General features: G+C 55.7%; 1 protein-coding gene across 10 annotated transcripts in view; it reads left to right on the top strand.

Moving 5' to 3' along the window:
- The window catches only part of ACSL6 (acyl-CoA synthetase long chain family member 6), a 55,572-nt gene that overhangs the window by 12,536 nt on the left and 21,698 nt on the right, over window positions 1-21,338 (top strand). For 7 of the 10 annotated variants that reach the window (XM_036424215.2, XM_036424216.2, XM_045576513.1 and 4 more), the window contains 12 exons: window positions 4,991-5,211; window positions 8,179-8,293; window positions 8,929-8,993; window positions 9,256-9,357; window positions 10,052-10,151; window positions 10,713-10,891; window positions 11,932-11,964; window positions 13,185-13,236; window positions 16,201-16,274; window positions 18,416-18,493; window positions 20,172-20,306; window positions 20,659-20,793. In XM_036424215.2, coding sequence (XP_036280108.1) covers window positions 4,991-5,211; window positions 8,179-8,293; window positions 8,929-8,993; window positions 9,256-9,357; window positions 10,052-10,151; window positions 10,713-10,891; window positions 11,932-11,964; window positions 13,185-13,236; window positions 16,201-16,274; window positions 18,416-18,493; window positions 20,172-20,306; window positions 20,659-20,793 — 1,289 coding nt within the window. Of the gene's footprint in view, window positions 1-4,990; window positions 5,212-8,178; window positions 8,294-8,928; window positions 8,994-9,255; window positions 9,358-10,051; window positions 10,152-10,712; window positions 10,892-11,931; window positions 11,965-13,184; window positions 13,237-16,200; window positions 16,275-18,415; window positions 18,494-18,550; window positions 18,629-20,171; window positions 20,307-20,658; window positions 20,794-21,338 lie in introns of all 10 variants that reach the window. The other 3 variants (XM_036424223.2, XM_036424217.2, XM_036424222.2) reach the window with 3 other exon arrangements.

A 21,338-nucleotide genomic window follows, 5' to 3' on the forward strand; every position in this document is an offset into this window, starting at 1 on the left:
GCGGCTGCACCAAGCAGGGGCTATTGGGGTGGAGAGAATGGTCAGTTTGAGAGGTTTAGGAGGTAGTGCTGATGGAGCCACTGAGCTAGATTGTGAAGGTCTAGAACAGTGGTTCTCAACCTTTCTAATGCTGCGACCGTTTGTCTTAGGCGACCCTGCTAGTGGTTCTCAACCTGTGGGATGTGATCCACAAATTGAGAACCACTGCTGTAGAACCTAAGACCATCGGAAAAGACAGATATTTACATTATGATTCATAACAGTAGAAAAATTACAGTTATGAAGTAGCACCAAAAATAATTTTATGGCCGAAACCGGTTTGGCTCAGTGGATAGAGCGTCAGCCTGCAGACTGAAGGGTCCCAGGTTTGATTCCGGTCAAGGGCATGTACCTTGGTTGCAGGCATATCCCCAATAGGGGGCGTGCAAGAGGCAGCTGATCGATGATTGTCTCTCATCGATGTTTCTAACTTTCTATCGCTTTCTCTTCCTCTCTGTAAAAATCAATAAAAAAATATATTTATTAAAAAAAAGAAAATAATTTTATGTTTGGGGATCACCACAACATGAGGAACTGTTATTAAAGGGTAGCGGCATTAGAAAGGCTGAGAACCACTGGTCTTAGTGTTGGGCTTAGTAGGCTAGACCAGCAGAGGGTTTTTGAAGCCCAGCCGTGGGCCCCAGGGCCATCTCTACGGGGAGGTGCTTTGAGTGGGGCTTTGCCTCCGTCACTTGGAGCTACCATGCTTTCTGTCATCCTTCTTCCCATGCCCTCCCTCCCTGGATTTGAGAGCTATGACTTCACCACCCACCTTCCATGTGCCCTGAGTCAGCATAGGACATGGTGAGTGGGGGAGTCCTAGGTCCCCCATCCTATTGACACCACTTGGTTTTGGGACTGGTCTGTGTTTTAGAAGAGGAGGCTAGTTCCTATCGAGGGCTGGGTCCTCCTGCCAGGTAACTATTTACAAACACAGCTGCTCACTTGGCAACACCGGCACCACGAGGGTCCCTTGGGTGCCCCCCCAGCCCGTGCCCCAGGCCGCTGCAATCGGGATCCCCTCCTGGGCATAGAAGGAGGCAGCGATGGCTGAACCCCAGGGACCACCAAGCCCCACCCCAGGTGGACAGAGCGGGTGTGGAGGTCAGAGGAGGCAAAGGCCTGTGATATAATGAGATGAGACCAGACTCCCACACTAGATTTGCCCTGCCCCTTGCCAACGGCTTGGCGGCTCAGGCTGGCTCTGAGGCCCATGTCCTCAGAGGACCTGAATTTTCAGCTCTGCCCTACAGTATCTCCCCGATCTGAAGGGAATCTCAGGGTAAATGCAAGCAGTCCTGACTGTCTGAAAGGACCAGTGAGCCCGGGAGAATGACACCCCCTGATCTCTGCCCAGCCAAAGAGGGGTGCCGGGCCAGCCTCAGGGTAGAGGAGCTGCCGCCACTCGGAGATCTCCTTAGTGGTGGGCACTAAGTAAGAGCCTGGGAAAGAGTGGTGGCCAAGCCCTTCCCATCACCTGCCATCACCCCAGGTGAGTGGGCTGGGGTGAGAGGGATCCAGCCTTGAGAAGACAGCAAGTTCTTGATGTGAGGCCAGGAGGGTGCCGACCCAGAGTGTGCCTGCCCAAGAAGAGTGACTGGCCTGACCGGCTGGTCCCACTTGCAGGCTCTGATGGCCCAGTGCGGCCCCCTACCTCCTACAACCTGGGCCTAGGCCCTTCTGAGCAGAACTGGAGCTGGGTTTTTGTTGGCTCAGCACTACTGCAAAGGGGAGCATGGGCTGGGGGAATGGAGGGTGCAGTGTCGGCAGGGGTGGGGTGGCAGTACAATGCAAGGCAGTGGTTTGGGAGGCTGTTATCTGGGGCTCGAGTCCTGGCTCCCTCGCTCGCTGACTGTGTACCTGTAAATGGTAGGTAATTTCTTCAGTGGAGTCTCTGTTCCCCACCTTATAATAAGTCCAGGGAGCTACTGTGAGGATCCAACAGTGCAGTGTGTAGGCAAGGGCTTTCCAAGCCCTAGGAATTCAGGAAGTTTAGACAAGTTCTGTTCTTCCCTCTCCTTTGACGGTGACACTTGCTGACTCTGAAAGCTCAGTGCCTCTGGGAGACCGCCTTCAGGCTTGTGGCACTGACCCTTGTATAAGATCTCATGTGTTCAGGACTTTTTCCTGAATAGAAAATTGAGTTTGTTAAGTGTTCAACAAACTCTCTCAACTCCAGCCTTTGTATATTTGCTTCCCTCTGCTTAGTACACCCTTCTCTTGCGATCCTTTCGTCTCTGCCAAAAGCCTGCCATGAGTCCCCACATCTGAATCGGGCACCTCCTCTGGCTCCTCATGCCCGATCACAGCCCAGATCACACTGCACCGCACTGCCCGCTTCCTCATGCATCTTCCCCAGGGGACTGAAAGCAGGCCCACATCTGGCTTCTCCCAGTGCCTAACACTGAACTAGTGCAGAATGGGTGGGAGAGTGGATGGGTAGGTGAATGAGTAGATGGGAGGTAAGTAGGGAGATGGATGGGTGGATAGGTGAGTGGATGAATGGGTGAATGGGTGTTTGAATGAGTAGATGGGTTGGGGGATGGGTAAGTGAGTGGATGAATGGGTGGATGGGTGAGTGGGTGGATTGATGAGTGAGTGGGTGGATGGGTGAGTGGTGGATTGATGAGTGAGTGGGTGGATGGGTGAGTGGGTGGATTGATGAGTGAGTGGGTGGATGGGTGAGTGGGTGGATTGATGAATGAGTGGGTGGATGGGTGAGTGGGTGGATTGATGAGTGAGTGGGTGGATGGGTGAGTGGGTGGATTGATGAGTGAGTGGGTGGATGGGTGAGTGGGTGGATTGATGAGTGAGTGGGTGGATGGGTGAGTGGGTGGATTGATGAGTGAGTGGGTGGATGGGTGGTGAGTGGGTAGATGAAAGAGTGTATGGACAATGGGTGGATGGCTGGCTTTGGCCATTCTGGGCTGTACTCTGAAAACCCCAGCATTGCAGCAGATGCCACAAATGCCCATGTTCAGCTATAGCTTAGGGGCTTGTCAGGGACTTCTTGGGGCTTGTCTTCCCAGCTCATTAAGTTAGTTTCGCCAGGTAGATAAAACGTCAGTCAGCTCAGGTCCAACCCGAGTGCTTGTGGGGTATCTGGACCACCCACTCTATAGTAAGTAAATTACCTGCTGGGCCTGGCTGGGACTTGGTCTCTTCATCTGCATCTAAGGAAGTAAATGTCCTGAGGAAGCAAAGTGGCCAACTGGCCAGGACCCTCTGCTGAGCAGTTTGCCTTGATGCGTTCACTGTGGTCCAGGCTCACTCTGCGTTGGTGATGAAGAACCTTGATTTGATCACATGCCAGGAGCGGTTCATTCCTCAGAACTGATCTAGCTCAAGGAGGCTGCTGGTAAACGTGGGTTTCTGGCTCAGGAATTCAGAGAGATGCTCTGGCTGGCTAGGAGCTCACTTCCTCTGCTCTCTAGGAGTACCCAGAGCCTCTGGGCACCTTGGACTCAGGCAGCTGCTGGACCATCAGTAGAGCATAAACTCCTGTAGGACCATAGTGCCTGGGCCCTGCCACCTCTGCCCAGTGTTTGGGCCAACCTGCTGAGCAGCCTCCTTGGTCTGACAGGCACCCTCTTAGCCATCTCTTCAGACCCAGCCTGCCTCTATGCCAAATACAGTACAAGAAACTTGACATGCATGCCTGAGCGATCCTACACTATTTTAAAGAAGGGGAGGTGGAAGTCCAGAGAGGTGGAATATGCTCAACCTTGCGTAGCTTCTAAGCGAAGGAGGAGGGATTTGAACGGAGGAGCTTACTCACTTTCCCTGCAATGACTTTGCATATCGCTGACTTCATCTCTGGTGTGGTGATGCTACCATTTAGCACAAATACCATTTATTGGTGTTCAGCAGATCTCTGTTCCCTCATGGGTCAAGCAATTGCTGTTTGGCTCGTATCCCATGGCTGCAGAGTGGCTGCTGGGATTCTTATTGTTTCCCAAGAAGGGAAACCACAGCCATGCTTCCAAAGGTCAAGGGACAGTGTGGAGGGTGCCTGTGGACAGCCTGGAGCCACCTCCTCCCTCTCCTTCACCCCTCATCCTTTGGCCCCTGCTAGGCCTCACAGGGCTGGTAGACCTGTAAATGTCATACAACTATACCTCTCTGTCACCTCCTTTTTCCTCTGGACATTAGCTCATGGGATCCCAGGGAGGACAGCACAGGTGGGGACAGCTGTGCCTCCTGGTGTTTGGTCTAAGGAAGTACAGAGTCCTAGTGCATAGTGGTCAGCAGGCTGGGGCTAGCAGAGCAGTGTCTGGGCCCCACTCCAACTTCTCATGGCATCCAGCATCACCTCTAGTCCTGGTAGGTCTTTGGCTCTGACTTTTCTTTGAGGGGAGTCCATGGTGGGCCAGGGCGTGGGACTGAGGAGACCCTGCTTTGTGTCACCCATAAGACCCTTGGCAGGTAGGTGTCAGGGCTGGTCCTTGTCTTCTCAGTCTTCCTCAGGTCAGGGCCTGGGGCTAGGAGCTTTGAGATGGAGTGAAAGGACTCTGTACCCCTTCGATCTGGGCACTATACCAGGTGTACTCATATCTTCCCTCTCCGCACCCCAGGAGCAAAACACTGTGACCACACAGCAGAGGCAGAGCACCTGGGCCCTTGGACTCAGAAAGTATTGACTCCAGAGTTGTTAAAACCCCTGGATGATATGAAAGCAGCTTTCAGCGTGGCCCAGGGCCTGAGCATATGGTTCTCAGGAAAACTGGCTGGATGACTGACTATCAGGTGTGACTGCTACGTTCCGGCCTGTCGCCTTCCAGGCATCCAGCTTCTGGGATATACTGTGCTGCATCAGGAGACTGTACACCCCACTGGTCCCAGGGCCTGCCCCACAGTATATCTGGCCAAGATCATTGTGTCACTTGTGATCCAAGACAGGTGGGAGGACACACCCAGGCCTTCTCCCTCACCCGCCTCTTGTTTTCTGCAGAATTCATTATCTTGCTTCTGGAGAAGATGCAGACACAAGAGATTCTGAGGATGCTGCGGCTGGCCGAGCTGGGCGATGTGGGCCAGTTCTTCCACAGTCTCTCAGCCACCACCCTCATGAGTATGGGCGCGCTGGCCGCCATCCTTGCCTACTGGTTCACTCACCGGCCCAAGGCCTTGCAACCACCGTGCGATCTCCTGATGCAGTCAGAGGAAGTGGAGGTGAGCAGCGTTCCAGCAGTCAGCTGTGGAAAATAGTGGGCAGGCATCTCAAAGGTGGGAGTCAAAATTGAAAATTCTTGGACCCGAGATGGCTCAGAGAATCTTGATTTCCCCTGGTAGCTAGCCAGCAAGCCTCCTTGGCCTTGGGCAGGGTCTCCAACTAGATGCTCCTCTGTCTCTCCCAGACTTTCAGTCCTGGGCAGAGTCTTGACCTCGGCTTCTAGTTTGCCTCGGCTCATTGGTGCTTCAGTAGGAGGCCCAAGCAAGTTCTCAAGTGGCTGGCAGGTCAGTTCCCTTCCAGACCCTCCCTGTGCCCAGCCCTGGTCTGCTGCTACGGCCCAGAGCTGAGCCCACCCCGGCCCTCTGCCTTCCCGGGCCACACGAGAGGAAGAAGGTGCAGTGGCCCACCCTGGACAAGGGTGTTCTAAGCCAAGTTCAGAAGGACCAGTGAGATTTATTTTCCTATTAAGCTTATGGAATTTATTTTGCCTTTTAAAAAATTGCCTTTTTCTGAACTTTAATTCTGTTTATTTTGAGTAGATAAGATATTCACACAGTTCAAGAGGAACAAAGAGACACAAACTGGGAAGTTTCCCTGTCTTCCCCTAGCCTCCCAGTTATCCTCTCCTGAGAACCATGTTAACAATTGTCCGTGGGAGAATGTATAGGTAGCCACTCCCTTTTTAATGATATCATGCTGCGTCCACTGGCTTTTTTCTCTTGATGGTGCATCTTGGTGAGCATAGGCATGGCAGAGTTCTGCCTGGTGGGAGAGGGCAGAGATAGGGCCGGGTCCTCTGGGCACTTTTCCAGCAGAAGGAATGATGTGTGCAAAGGTACAGGTGTGTGATAAGCAGCTGGGGGCAGTGGGAAGTGGTGATCCTTATGGGATGGCTGGGCAGTGGAGAGAGGCTGCAGATGGGCTAGCAGAGTGGGGACAGGAATGGCCTTTGGTGACCTTGGGTTGGAAGGCTGACTACCTCTCCCTAGCCCTATGGTCTTGGCAGTGTGTTAACTCTCTGAGCCTCAGTTTCTTCCACAGTCAAGCGAGTAATAAAAAGAGCACTGCTTCCTAAGGCTGTGGCAGGATTTGCTGGGAGGATATAGAGAAAGCATTCAAACGAGTTGTTTTGGGTAAGTTTAGAATGACAACTCACCTGGACAGGCCAACAAGGCCGAAGTCACATGAACTGGGCAGGGACTCAGGGCCCGGGGCGGGGGGCGTGGACAGCAGCATGGATTTGTTTTGGGTCTTCAGCGGTAGGGACAGTTTGTGCCGAAGAAGGGTAACTGTGGCAGAGGCAGGTGTGAGGTGGCAAGTGGGGTGTCCGGGCTGGCGGTGACAGTGATCTGGATAGGGTCTGGGTGGGGAGTGGCCCTGGTTCAGTGTGGGGGAGCCACATGGGCACAGTGTGTAGAAGGCCACCCTTCCTGGAAGACTGAGCCCTTCCTTGCCTCTCACCCAGGAGCTTGGAAAGCCAGAGTGACTGCAGCGGAGTAGGCAAAGGAGAGAGTAGGAAATGAGTAAGGGGGCCCAGATCATATAGGGCCCGGTAGCATTTGCTGTGTGATACCGAGTGAGAAACATAATTTGGATCGTGTCACTCACCCCACCTTAGAATCCTCCCCTGTTCCCCTTTGCCCTCAACCCAAAGGCCAGACTCCTTGCCTTGATCTGTGTCTCTCTGGCCTCCATTTATCACTTGGAGCTCCATGAATTGCCTGCAGCTTCCCAAATGCACTTGTGTCTTCTGCCTCTGCATTTGCATTTGCATTTGCACTTGCTCTTGCTCTGGCGAGACTACCATTTCCTGCTCCTCATTCTGCCTCCTATGCCTCCTTCAAAACCCAGCTCAGCAGCCATTCCCTGACACACACACACCCGAACCTCTTCTGTCCCTGGCGTGCTCTCCTGCTCTGTCCTTTTTGTCACCCTGATTGCAGTCCACCTCTGATGGTCCCAGCTTCCCTCATTGGTGGGTCAGGTGCTCAGGAGCAGACACCGAACGAGCAGAACTTTCCGTTACAAAGCAGTTGAGAGCTGCCTCTGGTTTTGAGTTTGGCTGTTGTATGGCTCTCACAGACATTTTCCCCGAGACCTGATGTTTCAAGAGATGGCAGGCCATGGGCCAGCCCAGTGGAGCCCACGTCGTGCTCAGAGAAGAGATGGGGCTGTGGCACTGGAGGGTTCTGGGTGTGGGGAGTCTGAGGAGGGGTGGCAGGGAGGCAGGGGAGGAGGCACAAGAGGCCAATTCCTCTCCCTAGTTCAGGGCATAGACGGTGTTTGCTGCCTTCCCACTCTGGTTCCACACCACTGAGGGCCCAGGGCCTCACTGCCCTGTGCTCTCCACAGCTCCTGGGCCTCTCGGCTCCTGGGAAAGTACCTTTAGCTAGTCCTCAGAAAAGTCACATCATGTGAATGATGGATGGCATCCAAATGATTCTCAGCCTAGGGGAATAGCAGCAGCAGGTGATGGATGGGCTGAGGGGGTTTGATTGTGAAGTCAGGGATTGTCTGACTCTAGCCAACACTCTCTGCTCCATTGTATGAATGGAGTACAGGTGTTATAGCAGCCAGTGGAATTCTGGACATTTGTATATGTTCACCTGGTGTGTGGATTCTGTGTGTGTGTGTGTGTGTGTGTGTGTGTGTGTGTGTGAGAGAGAGAGAGAGAGAGAGAGAGAGAGAGAGAGAGAGAGAGATCGATCAGTGTATTGGGCCTGTGTGCATGAGCCTGTGTTGGTGTGTGGGTGCATACAGGTCAAATATGTACAAGCCATGTGTACATGAACTTGTGTATAGGTTGTGTGTATACAGTGTATAGGCTATGCATATGAGTGCACACAGCATGTCCCAGCCCCAACTGGGTATGTATCCAAGCTGTGTACAGACTGGAGCATGCTGGTGCCCTCTCCTCAAGCCTCCGCCTGCCTCAGCCAGCTTCTCTGACCTGTGCTTGCTTGTAGGGCAGTGATGGGGCCCGGCGATCCGTGGTTGGAGGTAGCCCTCATCTGCTCACCCACTACTACAGTGATGCCAGGACCATGTACCAGGTGTTCCATCGTGGGCTTAGACTCTCAGGTGAGAGGGACCATTGGGGTGTGGAGGAGCTGTGGCAGGTAGGGGGTGAGCCAGCATGGTGCTAGGGGCAGAGCAGATGAATGGCGTCCAGGTTCAGAGAAGAGAAGCCACTCTTGGTCCTCTGCCTGTCCAATCAGGAAAGTAGCTGTGTTACGTGACCAAAAGGTCGACCTCAGCTTTGTTCCAGCCCTAGGACTAACTGCCCTTAAGTGGTCTCTCAGCCCTCACTCTGTATCTTCCATTGGCAGCCCCTGGGCAGCCTTGAACCGCCAGGCCACTGGCTGGGCATGATTCTGAACCCGAGCCTCTGAGATGTCTGGGTGACCCAGGGTATGAGCCGAAGGGAGGTGGTTGCAGAGATCACCATGTTCTCTGGGGCTCATCACACAGGTCATGGTAGGACCAGCCCTGTGCCAGCCCCCATTCCTGGCGCTCCCTGATCCCCGAGGTGAAGGCACGTGTGTACTTTAGGCTTCTGGGGGTTCAGCAGGTCAGATAGGCAGCTGTAGAGGGAGCGGGGGTGGGGGTCACTTGGCCCATTGGCTACCCCACACTTTGGGGTGTCCATTCAGGTGTTTGCTGGCACCTCCACCCTGCCCTCCTCCTTTGCACAAGGCGGGTTTCTCTCTCTGCAGGGAATGGACCGTGTCTTGGCTTCAGGAAGCCCAATCAGCCTTATCAGTGGCTGTCCTACCAGGAGGTGAGTGACAGGGGACAGGCTCCGCTCTGTCTGTCCTCACAGGCCTGGCACTTGAAGGGCTTGCAGGCACCCTACTGGGTCTCAGGTCACATTTCCCTTGCCTGGCCCGTCTGCCAAACTCCCGGCAGCAGCTCACGTGGCTGCCAGACCCCTGCACGGGGAGTTGGGGAGGTCTCCCCGCCTGTAGGAGTCCTACCTGGGGGTCTCCCTCCCCTGCAGAAGCCGCCTTGCTTTTTCATCTCTTCCCCATATCCGTGTGCAGGTGGCCAACAGGGCTGAATTTCTAGGGTCCGGACTTCTCCAGCACGATTGTAAAGCAAGTACAGATCAGTTAATTGGTGTTTTTTCACAGAATCGACCAGAGGTGAGTATCTGCCTTGACTGGTTTTAGAAGTATCAATGGAGGAGGAGGTTGGGCCCTGCTCCCCGCTGTTTGTAGGGCCACACCCTTCTGCTCCCTTGGCTTTATCCCTAATCAGGAACGGACTTCCCAGCCAAGCTCCACCCACACCCCACCCAGTCCAACACACAGCAGCTCCCTGAGCCAGGGGAAAGGAAGAACCTGGGGAAGGAGCCCATGCCAGCCCAGGAAATCGGCATGGGGCCGTTTGGAGTCCCAGAATTCCCTGGAGCAAGCATGGTCTAGAACAGTGGTCGGCAAACTCATTAGTTAACAGAGCCAAATATCAACAGTACAATGATGGAAATTTCTTTTGAGAGCCAAAGTTTTTAAACTTAAACTTCTTCTAACACCACTTCTTCAAAATAGACTCGCCCAGGCCGTAGTATTTTGTGGAAGAGCCACACTCAAGGGGTCAAAGAGCCGCATGTGGCTCGCGAGCCGCCGTTTGCCGACCACGGGTCTAGAAGCCTGTGCATGAGCAGGCACAACCCATTGGCCTCACAGATTCCCTGCCACCTGCAGAGGCCAGGAAAGCGCCCTCTCACCACAGGATCTAGATCAAGGATCCTGCTGCCAGGGTTTCAGGGCAGTGCGGCCCTCCTATCTGCTCTGTGTTCTCTTCCCCCCCCCCCCCCCCACTCCCCTGTCTCCACAGTGGATCATCGCAGAGCTTGCCTGCTATACGTATTCCATGGTGGTGGTCCCGCTCTATGATACCCTGGGCCCTGGGGCCATCCACTACATCATCAACACAGGTGAGCCTACCACTGCCCCTCCCAGCCACTGGCATCCAGCCCCTGGCTTCAGCCTCTCAGGGTATGCCAGTCCTCTAACGCTAATCAGAAGCGCTTTGCTTCCGCTCTGGGCACCAGGGGCTTCCACCTCGGCCCCTGAGTGGCTTCCTGAGTCCAGTCGCCCCCAGTTAGACTTCCCCACCAGGCTCCTCCCATAAGGCCTCGCTGCCGAGAAGGAGCCTCTGCACCAGCCCGCACACGAGCTGCCCGCCTCGGGGGTCACTGCAGCGTGGGGGCAGGTGCTGGCGGTGGGAAATATCTGCAGCTGACCCGGGATGATAGGGGCCCAGCCAGCAGCAAAGGGCTGCTTGGAAACCGCTCCAGGAGATGCCGTGGCCTTCTGCCCTTGGCCCCGTCCAGCCTCCATGCATTTTCCTCTGTGCACAACACGTAAAATGCAGAGGGCCCGCCCTGCCTGTTTCCTTACACACCGGCGGTGGCGCCCACAGTCCCCGGTCCCGGAGCCCGGCATGTGCAGCCGGCCCGCAGTCACAGCCTGGCTCTCCTGGGTGGCCCCTGCAGCTAACATCAGCATCGTGATAGTGGACAACCCTCAGAAGGCCCAGGTCCTGCTGGAGCACGTGGAGAAGGAGCTGACTCCGGGACTCAAGATGATCATCCTCATGGACCCGTTTGAGGAAGCTCTGAAAGACAGAGGGCAGGCGTGCGGAGTGGCCATTAAGTCCATGCAGGCAGTGGAGGTGAGGGCTGCTTCTTTCCGAGCTGTTTGCTGGGCCAGCACAGGCCTCGCCTCTCCCCTCAGGCCCAGCGCTGTGGCAGCTGAGCCCAGTCCTGCCCTATGGGATCCAGGCCCCTGGGTCCTTCATTTGGCCTCCAGGCCAGAGTTTCCGAGTATCTGCTTCGCAGGTAGTGCCACGGGCTGTCAGGCCACGTGAGGGTTGAGACAGAGCAGGCCGAGCGGGGCTGGTGGTGGCCGGTGTGGTCGGTGCCCACAGGCGTCCTATGGGAGACAGGCTCAGTGGCTGGCACAGTTAATGACACAGGCGCCAGCAGGGGAGTGGTGGTGTCAGCCTCCCCATTTCCAGCCTGAGCCTGAAGCCTGTAGACGTGAGGTCTAGGAGTTATGGAGAGGTTTTTGCAAATGAGTCCCAGACCCCGAGCAAGCAGCAGAATCGATTTTTCTGGGCATGGCCTCCCCGAAGATTTCAGGTTAGTGGCAGCTGGTGCCTGCTGGAGCAGCACGGGAAATCCTGGCCCTTGGGGCCTCAGGCCCTGTGCTGGCCCCAATTCTGCCCTATGGGATCTAGGCCCCTGGGCCCTCCAGTTCCCCTCCTTTCTCCCTGCTCCTAACTGTACCTGTGCCTGTATACTTGCACCATCCATGGCTTAGGGGCCACACCGATGCTGGCAACCCCTATCCGCCCCTCCAGGCCTGACTAATCTGTAAGCCCAGGCCACCCAGCCACTCTGTCCTGAGCATGTGTCCAGATGTTCCATGGGCACCTCAAGCTGTCTGCCCCACTGTGCATGTGCACAGCGCCTGGCCTCTCCCCGGGCCTCAGGCCCCATCTGTAATTGGGGGGGAGGGGGGATAGCCCAGGCCTGGGTGTGCATCGGAGGAGAGGCCACTGAGGTGGTGACATGGGCCACGTCCAGGCAGAGAATCCTGAACTTCAGGGCTTGGTGCCGGAGCAAGGCATACTGTGCAGTTTGTTTGTTTGTTTATCTTATTACCAGTGACAACTTTTGAGCACTTAAAATCGGTATTTTCCTCCTCCAGGAGTGCGGCCAACAGAATCCTCACGAACCTGTGGTGAGCTCCCCTGCCAGCAGGTCTCGGTTGAGCAGAATGGTGTGTGGGGCCTGAGCGCAGGGCTCCGCAGACAGGCCAGAGCCACCACCCCACAGCGATCGGCCACGCCCTCGAGCAACCCAGGAAATGCCGCTCGGAGTGCCCAGAGGGCCTGGTACCAAAACACGAGGCTTGGGAGGAAGAAGACAGGGCAGCCAGCCCTGGCCACCCTTAGTTCTCCGGGAACTTTTCCTTCCGATGGCTCCCTTTTCCCTTCGAATGCAGTGAACTCCCCAGAGAATGGGATGAGCAGAAGCAGCAGCAAAACCAGTAGTGGACCCTGGTGCCGAGTAGCCTGGTGGCCGATGCTGCCTTTGTTCATCTTTCCTGTGTGCCACCCGCAGTGACGTGGTCTGGGGCTGGCTGCTCCCTGGGAGGGGCCGTGCAGGGGATTCCAGCTTTCTAACAGGCCTCCTTCCTCCAGCCCTCCCGCCCCGAGGGCCTCCCCACTGCCTTCAGCACCCGTGAGCTTTCTCCCCCGCAGGCCTGAGCAGGCCACGCCCCGATTCCCAGGGCCCTTCCCCAGCAGCCTCGAAGCCATCGCGCCCCAACTTAGAGAACTGCTCTGAGAACAGCGCCCCCCGCCTCTCTTGCCTCCGCCTGTTTGGGCTAGTTCCTTACCTGCCCTTCATCTGGAAAGATCTTGCTTGTCTTTCCATCTCTACTTATGTCCCCTTCTCTGGGAAGCCATCCTCTATGTGTAAGCAATTGCAGTGGGCTCGCAGAACTCTGTGCCCGGGGCCAGGGCCAGGGCCTGGTGCAGAGCAGTGCTGTTGCCACAGCGGGCAGCTTAGTTCCCTGGACTACACGTTCCATTCTCAAGCCTGGCCGCAGCCACTGGGGAGCAAGAAGGAAGGAAGGAGGGAACTGGGTCTCATCCACTAGAAAGGTCAGATCTTTGGTTGAGGCTTAGATGTGGCCATTGCAGCCCCATCCCACCTAGATTTCACCCCAGACTCAAGGCAGCAGGACCGGGTGTGAGGTGGTGGGACAGGTGGATGTCCGTGCCCCAGCTCCTTTTCCCCTTTCCTGGGGACTTGCCCGCCTGCAGGACACAGGCACACAGATGTGCTGACACACACAGCACACAGAGAGGCTGGCTGGTGGAGGGGCCCGGGGCTCTTAGTCCCTGGCTGGCCACATCCGGTCTCTTTAACACACATCTCTTCTCACCTCTGCAGCCCCCAAATCCCAACGACCTGTCCATTGTGTGTTTCACAAGCGGCACAACAGGTAAGCAGAAGCACCTAGTCACCAGCCGGGGCCACCTGCCCCCTTCCCTGGCAGCCTTGTCAGGTGACTGCTCAAGTCGCTGGTGCCCTCCGGAGTGGGCTGAGCCTTGCTCTGTGCCTGGCTCCAGATGTTGGGTCCCTCTCGCTACTCCCAGTGCTTTCTCACACATGGGCCCCGCGCAGGGCAGCACAGGATGGCTGGATGCAGAAGGGGAGGCGTGGGCTAGGAGGTCCAGGCTGGGGCTTGCCACTTCCCCGAGATGGAGCCCGAGGAGGCTGGGCTGCTGGGTCACGTCGTTCCCCTGGGAGAAGCAGCTCTTACCCTTCGTTTCCTGGTCTTTGTGTCAGGGACTGAGAAGGGGAGGGGGGGGGGGGCGGAGGTGGTGTCTGCAGGGAGGCTGAAAGTCAGTCCTGCCCCGCTGTCCCTGGTTTCGCATCTGTGCTGAGGGTGGTTAGAGGTGCCAAGCGGAAGGTGGGAAGGTGTGCGAAAGGGAGTGCAGGTGCTCTGCAGGCTGGAGCTGGTCCACGGTGAAGGCTGTCAGGAAAAGGACAAGGGAGATGAATGCACTGTGAGCCTGGTGTCGACAGAGGGGCGCCGCACGTATCAGCATCAGGGGACAGACAGCGAAGGCTTTCCGGGCGAGGCAGAATGCACACAGACACAGTCTTTCACCGTCTGCGCTGCCCCGTTCACCCGCTCACTCAGCCAAGTGAGCCATACGGGCCGGGGCTCCCGGGGCTCGAGATGGTTTTCTGCCATTAACTCAGGTGGGTTTGAGAATTCCAACACCCGCTGAGCCATTAGAGAAAAAGTGACACAGCACTCGCTCACCAGGAGCTGACATCCAGAATGCAGAAATGCCCTTCAGGTTTATACTGCTTTGTGTTGAGTTTCACAGCCTGACATTTTGGCGACATGTCCCTCTGCGCTGCTTGAGTTAGGGAGCAGGTCACTGCCATGGCCTTCCGCGTTGGGCCCTTGCCATTCAAGACTGCCCTCAGGCTTTTAACGGGTCACTCGGTCACAGAGGCTGTCCCCGTATCTGGAAAAGAACTTAGGATGCATAAATGTGCTGTTGCCCATCTGAAGAAGACACCCCTCACATCCAATGAATGGTTGCCTAGACGATGGAATCAATGAAAAGCTGAGCCGTCCTGCCCAGGCTTTGTTCTGCAGTGTAGTGGGGATTAGGGGTGGGGGTGGGGGTGGGGGGAGCGGAGGGTCGGAGAGAGTAGGACATACAGAGCTAGAAAATAAGGTAGCGATAAGTGCCACACCTCCCACTCCAGTGGTGTGGCTGGTGCCAGGACAGAGCTGGGCAGTGAGCAGGCCTCTTGCCTGATGTCACCCTGCCTGGCTGCACACTTGGGTTTCCTTGACGTTGGTCTAAGCCTGTGCTGTGCTTCTGGTCACATCTCCCTGTGAAGCACATGAGCCATGTGTGTCCTTGGCATCACAGCTCCGGGCGTGGCTTCCGGTCCACGCCCAGTGTCCCAGCTCTCAGCTTCAGTGGGGAGAGATGGAAAATATGGTCAGAACCTGACATGTGCCTCGTGGTTTTGGTGGTGGAATCATTCTGGAAAGACTTTCTCCTCGGCTATGATGGGACTTAACTCAGAATTACAAGTGTTCCAAGCTGTGGCTCGGTCTGCTTGCCTGCGACCTCTCCCCGCCCTCCCGGCTGGGCTGGCTGCTGGCTTGTGAGGAAGGCGCGGAAGTTCCGTCCTTCCTCTCTCCCTGTCTGGTGTTCCTCCTCCTCCCTTGCTAGTGAAGGTTCCTACGGGGAGGGGGAATGAGTGAGAAGGGGCAGCCAGGAGATGGTTTGAGGCAGACATTTAAAACTTGCTCTTTGTTTCATGGTTAGTTGCTGACTCAGTGCAATGTTGTCCATTTCTAGCCCCTGATTACAGCTTTCTGGTGAGGGTTGCAAAAACCATATTGGTTTACTTGATATATTGGGGGGGGGGGGGGGGGGGGGGATATTCTGCACATGGCCTGGCCACTCTCTTTTGGAGTTTTACAGCTATTGTACCTGCTGGCTCAGTGGAAACTTGTAGTTTAATATCTTTTGTGCTTGGACTATGTCCTTAAAGCATATAGAAGTCCTCTGAGGTGGGTGTCACTGTCCCTATTTTCCAGGTAAGGGAAGTGAGGAGGGACGGCTTGGTGGGCAGAAAGAGGCCAGGCTGGGACGTAAGCCCAGTCAGACCTTCCAGCAGCACACCAGCGCCGCGTCCTCCCTGACATAACAGGCTGGTCAAGCCAGCCCCCCTCCCCAGCCTGCCGGGCCTGGGTCCCCGCCAGGCCTCTGGTCCTCTGAGTCAGCCCTGGCTTCCCCACAGGTAGTAGTGCAAGGTCATGCCATGAGGAAGCACGGCCATCCGTGTCCCGTCCTGCCCAGGAGCAGGCAGGAGGGCTGCTTCAGCTCTCTGGGTGCTTCTGCTTACCTGTTCATTACGCTCACTCAGTGACCTCCTATGGGGCCTAATGGCTGCTGCAGGTACCGCCTGGGCCTTCCAGGTACCGGATGCAGCAAAGAAGTCTCCCGCCAGCACAGCTGGCTGCAGGTTTCTGGACACTAGATCTGCTTCGGCCCAGAGAGGAGCATAGGGTGCTGGGAGTGTAGGAGGAGGCCGGGGGCCAGGAGCCTGTGCTCCCTGAGGGAGGCCAGGAGGGTGAGGCTCAGGTCACAAGTGACCACTCCCTTGAGGCACCCCCACCTGTGACGCTGTGTCACTTGCCTTCTGGGCCTAAGCTGCTGGGAGCCTCCAGCTGGGCTTCAAGTACAGGCTAAAGGTCCCTGAAGCAGCATTCATCTGCCTACAACTCCGGAGGCATGGTGGACGGAAACCAGAGGCGCGGGTGGGCAGCGCTGGGTGTCTGGGACTGCGGACTTGGGTGCTGTTCTTAAGGAGTCGCCCTTGAGCTTCCAAATAATTTGCCTTCTTTGCTCTCTCTTTTCAGGGAACCCAAAAGGTGCAATGCTAACCCACGGGAACGTGGTGGCTGATTTCTCAGGCTTTCTGAAAGTGACAGAGGTGAATAAAGTCGACTTACTAATGCAGGGGTCCCGAGGAAATCCTCAAACCTCAGAGGTTTTGGGGGGTTTGTTTCCTCACCTCCCACACACACCCTCCTCACACACACACACACACCCCTCCCCCCGCCCCCCCACCCCCCCACACACCCCTCCTTCCGCCCCCGCGCACACACACACACACACACACCCTCCCCACACACACACACACACACACACCCCTCCCCCCGCCCCCCGCATACACACACACACACACCCCCCCCCCCCCACACACACACACCCCTCCCCCCCCCCCCCCCACACACACCCCCACACACACCCCTCCTTCCGCCCCCCGCACACACACACACACACACCCTCTCCCCCCCACACACACACCCCTCCCCCCGCCCCCCGCACACACACACCCCCTCCCCCCGCCCCCCCGCACACACACACACCCTCCCCCCGCCCCCCACCCCCCTCCCCCACCTCCCACATACACCCCTTCCCCCCCCCCCCACACCCCTCCCCCCCCCCCCCCACACCCCTCCCCCCACCCCCCCACGCACACCCCTCCCCCCGCCCCCCAGCACACACACACACACACACCCTCCCCCCACACACACACTCTCCACCTAATATAGTCTGGGCTGCCTTTCACAGGCAGGAATTTCTATTCTCTTTAGAGCCACCCCACTTTTACAGATGTTTTTAACCCCCAACACTGAAGTGATCCACACCTGATACATAATCAGTTGATTTCTGAGAGTGCTAAGACCCAAGAAGGAAAAAACACACAAACCTGTTTTTGCATTTTGAACTTCAAAAACCGTTCTACCTCTAGCTCTGTGCGAACCTTTATTTACAAAGTAATCTCCACTGAGTTGTTGTTCCAGTAGGTCAGGGTTTCATTCAGTCCTTTTGCGTTTAAGGACTACTAGAGTTTGAGAAACAATATCGACTGCTGGTTTATAAGGCTGTCCTTAAAGAGCTAAGTTGTAAAAGCTTGATATCTTGGCCCGAGTGGCTAAGAAAGAAGGACCTTTTTTCCACACGTGGTGAGTATCCGAATGTCCTGCCGTTTCCTTCAGGAGCAAGGGATGTACCTTTGCATTAAGTGAGGCCTCTGCACCTCTGGGGAAAAGCCACCGCCCACCCCGTGGCCGATGGCTGCCAGGAGCACATTCCCCACACAGTTAGCTATTTGATAGAGCCCTGGTCAGGAGCCAGGTTCCCAGACCTCGTCCAAGCTTGTCCAAAAGCCAGCCCAGGTGTCTGCACAAGGACAGAGAGGGGAAGTCCAGCGAAGGAAAGCCGAAGGCACGCTCCTCCCTGAGTCCAGCCCCGCTCGCCCAGCGCCGTCCCTGAGGTCAGTCCGGCCGTGAGCCGTGGGCTCCAGCGACATAGCAGGGCTCCCTGTTCTCCTTCCCTGGAAGGCCCTGTCTCCAAGCCGTGGCTTGTGAGGCCTGACTCAGCCATCTGCTTGGGGCTTGGCCTTGCCCCCTCCTTTGTTCAGGGCGTGTACCCCAGGCATAGTTGGTGTCCATCTAGGGTTTTCTGGGCCCCTTTTCCTGGGAGGACTAGCAAGGCTGACAAGCGGACACCTCTGAATGGCTGCCCAGGTGGCCCAGGGCAGACCCTGCAGCTGTGGGGAGGGGGAAGAGGCTGTCCGGCGCCGCCGACTGACTGGAGTGAGGTACAGGCCCTTCCCAAGAGGAGACTTCCCTGCGGAGCTCGGCTCTGCTGGTTTATATGTGCTTCGTTTGACTCCCCTTCTCCAGATAACCTAGACGCATTGGCGCTATGACCTAACACCGCTTCCTATGCTGCACTGTCCCTGTCTCTTTCTCTTTCTCCTCTCTCTCTTTCTCTTCTTCACCTTCGCGCGCGCTTGCTCTCTCTCTCTCTCTCTCTCTCTCTCTCTCTCTCTCTCTCTCTCTCTCTCTCTCCTCCCTTCCTCTATTTTTTCTACGCCTTTTCTCTCTCTCCCTCTCCTCTCTCTCATTTTTTTCCTCTCTCATCTCACCTTTCTCTGTGCCCCCCCATCTCCCCACTGCCCTCCCCCTCCAGGACCATTTTCTCTTTATTGTTTTATGACTCTCTTGTTGTCTTCCTGTCAGTGTTTCTTTCCTTTCTGTCTCCCATGCCCATCACCTGCAGAAAGTGATCTTTCCGAGACAGGACGATGTGCTCATCTCCTTCCTGCCTCTGGCTCACATGTTTGAGAGAGTGATCCAGGTAAGACACCCACCTGACTGACCGGGCCTTGCCTGGGCTCCTTCTGTTTTCTTACAGAGTCAGTGGGTTCCCACTTGTGCGGATGTGCACATTTCCTATTTGCCTTTAGCACACATGTTTGAGCGAATGGTGCAGGTAAGGCCCTGGCTTTAGGGAGGCACAGTCCATATCCAGAGCCCAGAACCCAGAGCCCAGAGCCCAGAACCCAGAACCCTGGACCCTAGCAGGGTGTCACTTGTCACTGGTGCCAGGAAGTAGACCTAACCGGCCCTGTTCTCAGAAGTTACCACAGGGGTCACAGGGGTCAGAGGATCTTGGCCACCTCGCCTGTCCCTCCTGGGAGCACTGCTCCAGGGAAGATCCCAGGTCTGCCCTGTCTTACCTGTGGGCATACTGGGGCTGAGAGAGGCAGCCCCAGCTGATGGCATTGCTCAGGGAGCATGGCAGCTCTTTGCAGAAGTGCTTTATCACAGCAGCTCTATGCAGTACAGCTCTGTTTATGGCCAAAGCAGGTATATTCTGTAACTTCCATTACTCAGGAACCCCTAAAGAAGAAAACAAGGCAGTAAAGGTGAGCAATCAAACTGTCATGACCCCTCAGGCTGTAGATGGGACTGGCGTTGTGATTGGCCCTGAGACAGGCCTTGTGGGGGTAGAGGTATTGGCGGGGTGGGGATCCACAAAGAATCCTCCCACGTGTGTCACTCCGGGACCATCCTGTGAACAAATTGTCTTCTAAGCCGCTCCCCTCTTGCCATGGGGGAGACACGGCATATCAGGGCATGTTTTTCCGCTTTCCAGGCCTAGATTAGAATGCCAGCAGTACCGTGAGCTAGTTTTGTGACTGGGAAGGTCCCTTTGCCTCTCTCAGCATTGCGTTTTTCGCCTATAAAATGGCAATATAAAATATTGTCTTCCTTATAGTTTTGCTATGAGCATTAAAGAAAGGAACATAGCCCTAGCTGGTTTGGCTCAGTGAATAGAGCATTGGCCTGTGGCATGGAGGGACTGGGTTCAATTCCAGGGGCAGAGGCCTGAGTTGTAAGCTCGATTCCCAGTAGGGGGTGTGCTCGGGGCAGCCGATCAATGATTCTCTCTCATCATTGATGGTTCTCTCTCTCTCTCTCCCTCTCTCTTCCTCACTGAAATCAATACAAACATTTTTTTAAAGGAGCATATATTAGGCCGCTGGCACATGGATAGTCCCACTAGCAGCCAGCAGGCTCCCCTTGGCCTCCTTGCCAACATCAGCAGCATGGCCAGTTCTCAGGGACACTGATCACCCTTCCAGAGTCGCTAAGGCGTCCCAGGCAAACTACTGGCTCTCTGAGACCTGACACCGACCCGGCCACAGAGTGTAGTGCAGCTTGGGGACCTGGGTGTGGGATTGAGCAGGAGGGGCAGGCACAGTGGAACCCACTGCTCTGATATCTCCCAAAGGCTCCCACCCGTCTCCTGCTGCTTCTCCCCGTGCCTGAGCGGGACCATGTGGGAAGGTGGAGAGGTGAGGGAGGGGGGCTGTCACCTCAGATGGTATTCAGTGTCTCATGGCAGCAGTCAGAGCTGGGGTAGGGGGTCCTGGGCGCCCTCCATGTAGGGCAGAACTGTGGATGGCTCTGTAGTGCGGCCAGGAGTGCCCACCCTGAGGGACTCCTCCCTTCCTGTCCTCCGCCTCCAGGCTGTTGTCTACTGCCACGGAGGGCGAGTTGGCTTCTTCCAAGGAGACATCCGTCTCCTCTCGGATGACATGAAGGCTCTACGCCCCACCATCTTCCCTGTGGTCCCACGACTGCTGAACCGGATGTACGACAAGGTGAGCCCACATGGCGTCTCTGGCCAGGCTGAGGGGTGGATAGATGCCTGTGTGGATGCAGTCCAAAGCCCCAGGCAAGCTCTCCAAGCTTCCTCCAGGTCTTAGAAATGGCCTCTCCTCTTGTATCCTCTGATCCTCACCTGTTTCCTTCCTATTTTCAGGAATTACTAGCCCCGCAATATGCTCACACCTCAGTAGCAATGACCTTGGACTGGATATCATACATTCAGTGATCTCCTATAGGGGCCCAATGGAGTGTGGCTTCTCTGTGGGATAGTCTGGACCTTCTTCCTGGGAGGGGTGTCTAGAGGTGGGACAGGCCCAGCAGCTGTTTCTAACTTGTGCTCCTCAGATCTTCAGCCAGGCAAACACACCACTGAAGCGCTGGCTCCTGGAGTTTGCAGCAAAGCGTAAACATGCTGAAGTCCAGAGTGGAATCATCAGGAGTGATAGTATCTGGGATGGAATCTTCTTTAATAAGGTTCAGGTAAGAGAATGAACAAGTGATTCTAGACACGCAAGTGTCTAATGGGTGACTTTACAGAAGAATTAGAGAAGTTCATCCCAGTGCCCTATAATCTTATAAAATAATAACTCATTTTGTCATGAAATCAAAGCTGAAGCTACTGTTGAGATCTTAAAGGACTCGTTTCTGTTATTTGGAGATGTGTTGTATGGTCAAAAGGCAAGCAGCAGGGAGGACTCCTAGAAAGTAGGTCGCTTGACTTCCACAGGCATCGGGGCAGCTGTGCCCTGGCGGTGAGGCCCGCCAAAGAGCTCCTGGGGCCTGAGGGTCCCCTTGGTCCTTTCCGTAGCTCTGGCCACAGTGGTTTTCTAGCAGCATTAAGTTCTTGGATAGCCAAGAATCTGCCTTTTAAAAAAATTATTCTTAAATTAATTTCAAAGAGGGAGAAATAGATAGAAACATCAATGATAAGAGAAAATCATTGACTGGCTGCCTCTTGCATGCCCCACGCTGGGGACTGAGCCTGCAACCTAGGTATGTGCCCTGACCTGGAATTGAACTGTGAC

Source organism: Pipistrellus kuhlii, unplaced genomic scaffold (genome assembly GCF_014108245.1).
Source record: "Pipistrellus kuhlii isolate mPipKuh1 unplaced genomic scaffold, mPipKuh1.p scaffold_m20_p_8, whole genome shotgun sequence".
In the NCBI taxonomy this organism is placed as follows: Eukaryota; Metazoa; Chordata; class Mammalia; order Chiroptera; family Vespertilionidae; genus Pipistrellus; species Pipistrellus kuhlii.